The 12177-nt window shown below is 42.3% G+C and overlaps 1 protein-coding gene across 1 annotated transcript in view; it reads left to right on the top strand.

Annotated features, from left to right (window-relative positions):
- vash2 (vasohibin 2) overlaps positions 1-11387 on the top strand; it is a 55878-nt gene extending 44491 nt beyond the window's left edge. Inside the window, exons 7-8 of the mRNA XM_084081898.1 lie at positions 953-1065; positions 9897-11387. Coding sequence (XP_083938024.1) covers positions 953-1065; positions 9897-9966 — 183 coding nt within the window. The 3' untranslated portion in view covers positions 9967-11387. The remainder of the gene's footprint in view (positions 1-952; positions 1066-9896) is intronic.
- Positions 11388-12177: the final 790 nt, after the last annotated feature.

The raw sequence follows: 12177 nt of genomic DNA, 5'->3' as shown, positions 1-12177 counted from the left end.
TTAGGTTGCCTTAACTACACAGGATATTGAAAATCACAAAAGAAAAACAGTTTAAATGTATCATTTCACCATTTTTCTTTCCCATGTTGAAAAACATATCGTCGCTGTCTTGCAGAAACCTGACAGAGACGATACACATTATGCATATTATTCCTGTATTTTGCAGGTCTTTGAATGCCTTTTTTAATGCTTTATTTAAAGCACCTTGAACTGACTTTGTGAATGAAATGTCCTATACACATAAAGCCTTGCCTCAGGCATTACTATCACACACAAAAACTCAATGTATTATTAGCCTTTGTTTCAGAATCACTAGATGGGCTATTTACAGTGGTGGAAGAAGTATTCACATTTTGTACTTAAGTGAAAGTACCAATACCACATTGTAGAAATACTCTGTGACAAGTAAAAGTCCGGAATTCAAAATTGACTTGAGTAAAAGTACAAAAATATTTGCATTACAATATACTTAAGTACTGAAAGTAAAAGTACTCATTTTGTCCCAAATTTGAAAATTTGAAAATAGCAGATCTACAAGGTCACAACGTGTCGCTTTGTGACGCGTTGTGAGCTTGTAGATCGGCTATTTTCAAATAGCCTAAGTATGCATAGGGCTGAAGTGGTTAATGCATGTTTTGTAATAATAATCCAAATCTACAAAGTAACCAAAGTTTTCAAATCATTGTAGTGGAGTAAAAGTACAATGTTTGCCTCTGAGATGTAGTGGAGTAGAAGTAAAAGTACAGAAAATTGGAAATACTCCAGTAAAGTAAAGGTACCAACAGTTTTTTACTTAAGTACAGTACTTGAGTACATGTACTTAGTTACTTTCCACCACTGACGCGCGGCAATAAGTATCAGGTTTAACAAATATGAAAGCATGTTGAGTTGCATTGTGATTTTCAGCATCATGGTCACCATGGTTTTGTTTGTGTATCTGTTTACTGTTCAGATCCTCAAGTCTTCCAGCGCCCAATCACCAATCAAAGAACGCAGCAGGGGGAAGTCCTTATCGCCACGGAGACGACAGAGCAGCCCCACACGACGACACCGCAGAGACAAATCGTACGTGTTTTTTCGTGTGTGTGTGTGTGTGTGTGTGTGTGTGTGTGTGTGTGTGTGTGTGTGTGTGGATGGTGGTTTACTGGCGAGGTCTTTCTGCTTTCTTCTCCTCTCCTCATTGTCCTCTGTTTAATTCATTCTGTTTCCCTTTAACCCATTAAGACCTGAGGACGATTCTAAAAAATCAACAGTTTTCTGATAAACGTATGTTGCTATATCAGTGGTGCTCAAACTTTTTCATGTCAAGAACCCCCAAAATTACGTGTTTGGCCCCCATCTCTAAATATTTTTGTTCCAGGGACCCCCCAGAAACAAAGATTTGAGTTACAAATGTTTGCTTAAAAATATATATATATATATATATTCAAAGAATTCACAAAAAATCACCATTTTTCAAAAATAGCAGATCTACAAGCTCGCAGCGCAGCACGAAATAGCAGATCTACAAGCTCACAACGCGTCGCGATGTGACGCGTTGTGAGCTTGTAGATCGGCTATTTTCAAATAGCCTATGTAAAACAAAGCTAAAGTGATTAATGTATGTTTTATAATGTAATAATTTATATCTGCAAAGTAACTAGTAACTAAAGTTTTCAAATACTTGTAGTGGAGTAAAAGTACAATATTTGCCTCTGAGATGTAGTGGAGTAAAAGTAAAAGTATAGACAATTGGAAATACTCCAAACTCAAAATTGTACTTAAGTACATGTACTTAGTTACTTTACACCACTGCTGATTGGGAGGATGAGCCAACTACTAGTTGGAAATGAACTAGTTGGAAATACCTCTGTATTTGACACCGAACTGCCCCCTAGTGGTCTAACATCTGGGTGCATGTAGACGATTTTCCCGCCTGGTGTTATTAATCTGTCAAGACAGATTCTGCTAACAGCAACAACTACAACAAAAAAAACACTGGTTTAGAGTATAGGGCATAGCAGTAGCAGCCATTCTGTGGTGCCACAGATAGAAACCCCATTCATCTTTCCCATAGATATTGTCTAAAGTATTTATATAAATTATGTTAGGCCTCGAACCAAGTCCAGGCTCCTGGTGAATCCTTTGATTCTGTGTCCAAAAATATTTTAAAACCGCATTAAATATTCACTGGTTTGGAATATGCTGTAGCCTTTATGTGTCTTTCTCCTCCTCCCGTGCTCACTGTCCGCATCGCACTCCCTCCTTCTCTCATTTCTGGTTATATTTTCCAGGTCAAGGAGAGTTGAGAATGCTACTGATGCCACACATGCGTGTGTGTGTGTGTGTGTGTGTGTGTGTGTGTGTGTGTGTGTGTGTGTGTGTGTGTGTGTGTGTGTGTGTGTGTGTGTGTGTGTGTGTGTGTGTGTGTGTGTGTGTGTGTGTGTGTGTGTGTGTGTGTGTACACTAGCTTAAGGAAATGCTGCAGCAGACTAGTGTTACATACATGGGCTAAATCGAAGTAAAGCTGACACTGAAGAAGAGCGTGTGTGTGTGTGTGTGTGTGTGTGTGTGTGTGTGTGTGTGTGTGTCACGCTCTGCTGTATCACAGGGCAGAAAAGACAGTTCTGTTAAGATGACACCAGCTGAAGGCAATGTTAGCGTGTGTGTGTGTGTGTGTGTGTGTGTGTGTGTGTGTGTGTGTGTGTGTGTGTGTGTGTGTGTGTGCGTGTGCGTGCGTGCGTGTGTGTGCGTGTGTGTGTGTGTGCGTGTAGCCAGTCCGCAGCTGTTGATCTAATGCAGGTCATGTATCAGCCTAGCACACAGCTGACAACACTGGGTGGAAGTGTGTGTGTGTGTTAGAGAGAGAGAGAGCAAACTCAGTTGACACAAAACCTAAGAGGCAGTGCCTATACATAGATAGATAGATTTAAGAAGAAATGTTAAAATGACACAGATGCGTTCCTGATCTTAATAGATTAAATGCATAGCAAGCTGCAGAACGTCCAAGGCTAGGCTACACGAGTACACGTATAGCCTATATGTAGACTTATTGCATCAATATTAGCGAGGCTCAGCGCTGCCGCTACATAACACACACACACACACACACACACACACACACACACACACACACACACACACACACACACACACACACACACACACATTGATCGAAGCTGATTTGAACATTTCCCAAATTGAAGGTGTTTATTAGCATTTTGACACGTCTGTACTGCAGTTGTTGAGTCCCAAGTCTGGTGTTTGTGCATTGTCTGGCTGCGCGCACCCCCGGGTATGCACTGACTTTTAAGATTTCAAACAGTGACTGCTTGAACTATCCCTATTCACTGCACATCAAGAAACTGGTGTTGGAAATGACCTTCGGCTACATAAACCAGTACAGTACAGTACAGTACAGTACAGTACAGTACAGTACAGTACAGTACAGTACAGTACAGTACACTGCTTCTGCAACTGTCAGAAGTGTGTTTGTCTTTACCGTTACAGATAAACAAATAAACCAAACTAACGACTGTTATGTTTATCAACAAGATATCATTATGCACAGTGCAGAAGGAAAGCAGTATGGAAATTGCACAAATTATATGCCCAGACAGAAAGTCACTCGTTTTAACACATACATACACATACTTAGAATACACACAGGAAGAGATCTGGAAGTATCAAAAACACAGGTGCACGGAAACATTAACGCCCACTGACACGCGCGCACACACACTAAACAGAAGGTGTGATTGTGTGTGTTTGCAGCAGTCTCGTGAGAGGCTGTAATCATGGTCTATTAGCTTCAGGCAGTCAAGCCTGTGAGAGCAGAAGCTGGCTGTGAGAACAGAGCTCCATCAATGACATGCTAATGCTGCTGTTGAGTATGTCCAGCAGAGAGTACTCAGCGTTAAGCTAGATGTAAATGCAATCAATACATACAGCCAAACATGAGTCTAAAGAGCCGTATTACACACCAAGCACTATAACTGGTACTCGTCTCTATTGGGTGGAAACTCATGGTATGTTAAAAAAAAAAGCTCAAAACGCGTTGCTTCACACCACGGATCTGCTACTTTTGATGCCTGTGTGTGACGCTGTTGTATGATCAAGTAGGGCGAAAAAACACAAAAAGTGTCTACCTCTCGGTTATTCGATTAACCTGAGCTATATTAAGTCGGTTATTGGTTCTAAATATCGGTTTTGATTATATTCTCAGTTAATTGCCCAGCCCTCTCTCTACGTCGTCCTCGAACCCTCTATCTGCGTCTCCAGTCATTCATATATCTGGCCAGCTCGTTTGTGCTTTCCGCACCAACGTCTTTCTTTAACACGTCCTAATAGGTATACTGTAGGTGTGGGATGTCCTACTGATCGATGCCCGTCCATCAGTAGGACGTCCCCACTTGAGACAATTCTGAATTATGCTTCTCTTAGAACAGTATGCCCAGCTCTCATCTGTCCTATAAACACATGTGTAGGCCCACACATAAAGAAATGTATGCACGTATACACAATGTAAACAAACATACAGTACTGTGCATGGAGGGGAATCACAAATTATGGAGGCTTTTTCTTTTCTTTTTAAATTAAGAGATGACCAAAGAATAACACAGTCACTCCATAGACCCTCCTCTTGTCACCCCAGAGTCTCAGCCTACGTCAGTCCTTCAGAAGAGTGATAAAAAGCACCTATAACCTTCCAGTCCCCCAAAGCCACAAAACCTTGAAAAGCTTTTAGTACGGTGGCCCGAGTGACACATGTACCAGATGACAGATGTACAAGCCAAACCTTTTTCAAAAATGGTCAAAAATAGCAGATGTACGAGCTCGCAGCACGGCAGCTTGTAGATCTGCTACCGGTATATATATATATTTTTTTAAACATTTTTTGAGGGCTATTTATGCCTTTATTTGGAGAGGAATAGTGAAAGTACATAGGCTGATGAGTAAAATGGGGAGAGAGATGGGGGGGGGGGGGGGGGACTCGACTGGAAGGTTGACTTGCATCAAACAACATGTTTCTATCCTGTTGACTTCATTGACTTTGAATTTGATTTTGATGTGGCATGAAGTGGAGACTGGAACAGGGGCTGAGGGGGGGGAGGGGTGGTGCTCTCTCATGTCCCCTCTAGAACCCCCCCCCCCACACACACAGTTGTGTCTGTGGGGTGCTTGTGATGACATTGTTTTGGCATGCATGTATTAACCCATTGAGACCTGAAGCCGATTCTACATGTCTCCTAAATCTCAACAGTTTTCTGAAAAACATATGTTTCTATATCAGTGGTGCTCAATCTTTTTCATGTCAAGGACCCCCAAAATTATATGTATTTGGCCGCGGATCCCCATCAAAATATTTAGTTCCAGGGACCCCCCAGAAGCAAAGATTTGAGTTAAAAATGTTCGCTTTAAAAATATATATTCAAAGATTTGCACACATTTTCACGATTTTTCAAAAATAGCAGATCTACAAGCTCATAGCGCGGCACTCGGTGCCGCGCTATGAGCTTGTATATCTGCTATTTTTGAATAGCCCAAAGTGTAAAATAATGCTTTTTAGCTCAAATCTAAAAATGACACAGTTCCAGGTCTTAATGGGTTAAAAGGCACAGGGCAGTGACGGGAAAGGCGTGTTGTTAATTCATTCCTTATATCGTCTCATGTCGGGTGGAAACCTCATATTTCTAAAACTGTTTTTCAGGATTCCAATAAAAAATAGCAAAAGTAGCAGATCTGCTACTTTGATGCTTTTGTGTGACGCTGTAGTATGATCAAGTAGGGCGTTCATTTATGAAAAAACAGATAAGATGTTTCTGCCCGACAGCAACGATATCCAGGTTCAGCTATGCATGGTTTCAAGGTGTTGAGCTCCCTATAGTAGTAATAATAATAATAAATATAGCTGCAAGCAGCGATAATACGGGGCCAGTGAATAGAGAGAGAGAGAGACATGGAAACGGAATAGATTGAAGAGAGAGAGAGAGTGACATGGAAACAATAGATTGATGCGAGAGAGAGATGGAAACATAATGGTTTGATTGGACATCTCAACCTACTGCCATTAACAGGATTCGAACTCTCAACCTTCAGACTAATAGGCTGCAACACTACCTATAGTGCTATAGCTTTGTCCAGGCTGATATTGTCTGTTGAAGATCATAAACTCTTTTTTTTTTTTTTTTAAACGTTTTGTTTATTCGTTTTTGTTATTTTACATACTCATAGGTAGTACAGACACTTATTGAAGTAACTAAGCAAATAAACAGAGTATCTCCAAACAGTGAGAGTAAGATATAAACAACATCCAAACAAAACAAAACAAAAAACAGACAACACTCACAAAGAAAAAAAATAACAGACAACAAAACAAATACACAACGTAAAATCTCCAAAAACATGTATGTATATAGAAAACAGTCCATGATCTATAAACGCTACATCGAGTTAGGCACAGGTCATTGAAAGCAATTGTACATGTCAGTGAGGTGATAAGCAGGCACACACCAAGGGTTCGAAGATCATAAACTCTTGCCTTCTTTCATGAACCAAGCCCCTGTTTCACTAACACTAAGATCACTCGTTCACAAACCATTTACCAATGAAGAAATTGTACATCTCCTCAGAACCAAAACTAGTGAAAGTAGCCGATCTACAAGCTCACAAACCATGAAAAGTTGTGAGATTGTAGATCAGCTATTTTCAGAATGAAGTATGTCATACGTTGAAAAAACGTACTCTCAAATAAGCATTTCAGGTTATCTTTACCATTTGCACATGTATTCATTGATACAGTCATGTTGTTTGCAATTCAACTTAAATTAAGTTTGCATCAAGTGAGGCTTGAACTGGTGACCTTGAGATTGTGAGGCATTCATTTAAGGGAGACGCCATTGGCCCAACAGACAAGTAACTGTGAAAAAGGAGATCACACAGATGATACAGTTTCACGCAAATAGCTGAAAAATCCTGGGTTTAAGTGTTTTTCAAACTGCTCAAAATTGCGGAAAATCTAAGGGTGGAGCTTAATGGTCAAATCGATACGTGTGTTCCTCATGAGTCAAGGCACATGTGTAAGCAAGTTTCACGACTTTCGGCCAAACGAGGCATGACTTATGCCTGTTTAAAGTCTGCCTTTTCAAAAAATTGCTATAGTGCCCCCTTTTGGCCAATTGGAGTAAGATTGGTTTCAGTGATATTTGGAATGACCCTGTACATTTCTGCAAAGTTTCAAAGAAATGTGAGTCTGCATGTATGTTTTAGGCACAGATGAATACTTTTCATAAAACTGTAATAGTTAAAATCTATCTCCTCCTGGGATTTTTGAGCAATCTGCACGAAACGTTTAACACTTGAACTTTGGACCACTGCCTACAAAAATTTCCAACGGATTTTCCATAAGTGAAAAAATGCAGAAGTTAGGAGCCAATGACTGTTTTTCATATAATTCAAAATGGTGGGAGATCTAAAGGTCAGAGGTCAAAAGTCAGAGTGTGAAAGTTGTTCAGCATGAGGAGACGCATGTGTGTATCCAAGTTTCATGGCTGTAGGTCAAACAGGGCATGAGTTGTACCTGTTCAAAGTTGCCATTTTCAATTGAGTGCTATAGCGCCACCTTTGGACGAAAGATTGTGAGAATTATTTCTTGATTGTTTTTCATGACCATCTACCATATGGCCGAGTTTCGTAAAAAGCGACTGCACGGTTCAGCCAGAACTGCGAAAAGTGGCAGAAGAAGAAGAAGAAGTGACAGAATACTGCCAATAACAATACGGTTCCAGAGCTGAGCTCTGGCCCCGTAATAATTCCATTAAGTCCTATATACTCTGTCCTACGACGGATGACTAAAATAGTGTGTTTACATGAGTTGGTTGGGACTTGGTTGCCACTGCTGTGGTAACCAAGCAACCATTAAACAAACAAAGTTTCATTTTCCTGCTGCTCACCATCCATGTCACGATGAGAGTTTGAGAGCGAAATGAGTTTGAGTCTGAACAATCGAAAATATACAAGAAACGGCATAGCTTCACTGTAGCAATACACATACATTCGTCGTGTCATTGGCCGCAACACCGTTGTGCGCTTGTAGATCGGCTGTTTTCGTGGTTCAGTGCACGTTGGAAGCCAGTTTGTTAGCACCATCTGTGTTCATAGTTCAGAGTTAAATCTCTACAATTTGTTTCCACCTCTGTCTTATCTCTCTCTCATCATTTGTCACTCACACACACACACTTGAAATATTTATATAGAAGTACAAAATGTACAAAGGACATAAACACTGCCAGTGCAGTCAGATAAAGGGGAAACAGCCAGTTACAAAGTGCATGTAAGGCAGAACATTGTTACATACAAAACAAAAGATGGGATACTTGTCGAACACAGCGGACAACAATCATGGGTAAAGGAAACGACGCCTCCTCCAAATTTAGCGGCTTCCTATAATAACACACACACACACACACACACACACACACACACAAGCAGCAAGGAGTGAGTGATGAGCTGGCTGAAGGCTGTGAGGTCTACAGGTGTCTTTAGAGAGAGAGAGAGAGAGAGAGGATAAAACGGGTGGAACCTGTCAGCTGTCCTCTCCTCTATTCTCCGTCTCTCCCCCTCTCCTCTCAGCAGATCAGCTTAAAGAAATAACACTTTCTTTGATGTGTGAGCTCAACTCTCTTCTTGTGGCTATCAAAGAGAAAGCTGTGTGTATGTGAGCGTGTGTGTGTGTGTGTGTGTGTGTGTGTGTGTGTGCACACGCATTTGTGTCTGTGTGTGTGTGTGGGCTGACAGCTAGATTAGAAAGTGATGACTTTCTGATTTGCAGAGACTCTTAGAGCCGCCCCCTCTCTCTCTCTCTCTCTCTCTCTCTCTCTCTCTCTCTCTCTCTCTCTCTCTCTCTCTCTCTCTCTCTCTCTCTCTCTCTCTCTCTCTCTCTGACTTTACTCTCTCTGTATCACTACGTTGTACAGTAAGTAGCTCTATCCCTCATTCTCTCCTCCTACATCTCTCTCTGAACTGCTTTCTCCTTCACTGGCCATCTCCCCACTCTCTGCAGTTCTCCATTCAACTTTGTCTCTCTCTGTCTCTCTCTCTGTCTCTCTCTGTCTCTCTCTGTCTCTCTCTGTCTCTCTCTGTCTCTCTCTGCTGTGTGATTCCATGTAAAGTGCAGGAAGGGGCCTGAACAAAACGGTGTATTTCATTGGTTCTCAAAGTGGGGTCCGGGGACCCCCAGGGGTCCTTGGCGGGGTACCAGGGTGTCCCCAGCTAAATTAGTTAATATAGCGTCACAATCATTTTAACCACTTTAGCTATTATTGTATACTTTAGCTATTCAAAAATAGCAGATCTACAAGCTCATAGCGCAGCACCAAGTGCTGCGCTATGAGCTTGTAGATCTGCTACAAAAATAGCAGATCTACAAGCTCATAGCGCAGCACCAAGTGCTAATGTACTATAGTCATAAAACTTCATTCTATTGCAGTAAGTTGTAGCATAAACCCAATTTCCATACATTCCAATTTCTGACTTTTTGCCAATTGTCAGATCAATACCATAGTCTAAAAACTTCAGGGTTTTTGCCAATTGTCTATGAGCTTGTAGATCTGCTATTTTTGAAAAATAGTGAAAATGTGTGCAAATATTTGAATATATATATATATTTTAAAGTGTTTTTTTTCCACTCAGATCTTTGCGTCTGGGGGTCCCTGGAACAATATTTTTGAGATGGGGGTCCGCAGCCAAATACTTTTTTTGGGGGGGGTCCTTGACATGAAAAAGTTTGAGAACCACTGGTGTATTTCACCCTCACAACATGAGATGTTTACTGAGCTATCATCTAACACCGTCTGTTTACCTCCCTCTGTTCCTGTCTGTCTGTCTGTCTGTCTGTCTGTCTGTCTGTCCGTCGCCAGGCCCGCCTCGGTGGAGAGGAAACCGCCGGAGCTCAGCATGCTCAGCGACGGCTACCAGATCCGGATCTGAACCTCCGGAGTCTCTCAACTCTGCGTTCGAATCCAGCCTCTACGACTCCTCGTCCTCATTTCTGCCTTTCGTATAACCAGCCTCCCTGTCCAGCCACTGGGTCGCTCTCCCGAGTCTCTCCTCTCCCATCCGCCTACAGGAAATGGAACACAGGAGTCGGCTGCATCTTCCAATGAGAAGATCCCACTGCGGCAGAAACCAGCTAAACATTTATGTGTGTCGCTGTCTGTGAGTCTAAAGGTCTTTTCACACAACAACAGACGTGTGTTTCCACGCGTGGCGTGAGACGAAACGGGCACGCGGGCACAGTTTCACGCGTCAGATTGCACCCCAACGCCTCCCTAATACCTGAACGCTGGCCTCTCGATGAAAATGAATTAGTAGGCGCATCACCAATCGCTTCCCGGGTGAAAAAGGCCGTACGCCATGCAGGTGTGTGAAAGGGCCTATGTGTGCTTTCTTATTCAGAGTGACCTCCGGTGGAAGATCGCTGTCGTTACAACCAACCGTCTTCTTACAGTATGTGTCCCCCATAAGGCCGCATCTCACGTTGTGAGCTTGTAGGCCGTCTATTTTTGTGTAGAGGGTAACAAAGAGGGGAACAATTATGGTTTGATTTCCCCCCCACGGGGGTATATAGGGTTTACGTGGTTATGGCACAGGTACATTTGAAGTATTATGAAGTATTAAACTTACTTAAAATAAAAACTAGTTCACACTTCATTGGCAAAAAAGTCTTTAGCCGGTTCCCTTGTTTTCAATTGACATGTCTGTCTACTCTGTGCCAAAGCACTGGAAACAGCAGCTCAACCTTGTGCCACACAGAGGGCCCGTTCGCCCTGTTGTGGAACCTCTGTGGAATGGCAAGAATTTAGAAATATTTAACTATTTTTCGCCACTATTATAATGAATGTATATGACTCAATTATTGCCCGTATTTCCAATCACCACACATACTCCTGAGGCCTGTGTTTTTCCTTGCACCAAACCTTGCAGCACACCCAGGTTTTTGTAGTGCGAATGGGGCTTAAAGTCTAAAAGCCACATTAGCCTAGAGGCTGTGTTGTCACCTAAGTGGTTTAAACGGATCGACTGACCAACGCGGCCATGCTGAGGTCCCAGCGCTGTCTCTTGGCGCTGGATACCAAATGAGGTACAAACAGAGCTTCTATGCCAACGTACGAAGACCATTTCTATTCCATTTTCCTGAAGGGGCTTTGGGAACGGAGAGCGAGAGAGGGGTTTTTAAAACGAGCGACACAAGTGCTGGCGTTTGCATAATGAGATTGTAACAGATCACAGCAGGCCTATTTAGAATGTGGAGGGCATGATCGTTGCAGCATGCTGAGAAATCAAATGTGGAGGACATGATCGCTGCAGCGTGCTGAGAAATCAAAGACAGAGGAGGGGAGAGGATAGGATAGGAGGGGAGGGAATTACCAGAGAGCGAAGACGCAAGAAGGTAGCAGAGAGGGAGGGATACAAGGCAGAGAGAAGGGGAATGAGAAAGAGAGAGAGAGAGAGAGAGAGAGTGGGAGAGTTCAGCAGAGATCATTAGGACTGATACTGCGACAAAACACCTGCTTTTTCTCTCGCTCTCGCTCTCTCCTTTTCTCTTCGATCTGAAATCAAGGGGAAGCTTCGTATGACAATGATGCTTTAAGTGTCTTGACTAGTTTGATCTTTTCAATGGCATTGTTTATTATCAGCAATATCCTTTTTGTGAGAGAGAGGTCAGTGATAATAAATGTCATTGAAGACATATACAAGCAAAACGGCACTCACTCACAGAGGAAGGTTGTAGTCGTGTCTGTTTTAGCTCGGTGAGGCTTTGATGATGAAGTACCCAGAGTGGCCTATACCGGTGTGTCCTACGCTGTACGCAGTGCTTTGAGCGAGTTACGATATGGATTGTTCCTAAAGATAAGATATATTAATATTATGATGATTTTAGATTCTCCTATTGAGGCCTTTTTATGATTCACACACGCTTGAAATCTCATGTCAGACACGTCTGTTGTACCGTTTAGTTTCTGGACTTTCAAGGCAAAATAACTGACAAATCGTTGTTGTCGGAGCAGAAACCTCCTGTCTCCATATACTTTTTGTGTTGTTTAGTCCAGGGGTCTTCAACAGGGGGTCCGGGACCCCTAGGGGGTCCTCAGTGTTACTACAGGGGGTCCGCCAAATCTTTGTGTGATATGATTTCTT

This window comes from Gymnoscopelus microlampas, assembly GCF_963454915.1.
Source record: "Gymnoscopelus microlampas genome assembly, chromosome: 16".
NCBI lineage: Eukaryota > Metazoa > Chordata > Actinopteri > Myctophiformes > Myctophidae > Gymnoscopelus > Gymnoscopelus microlampas.
Note: the sequence above shows the minus strand (reverse complement) of the source record. Positions and strands in the feature narration are given on the sequence as shown.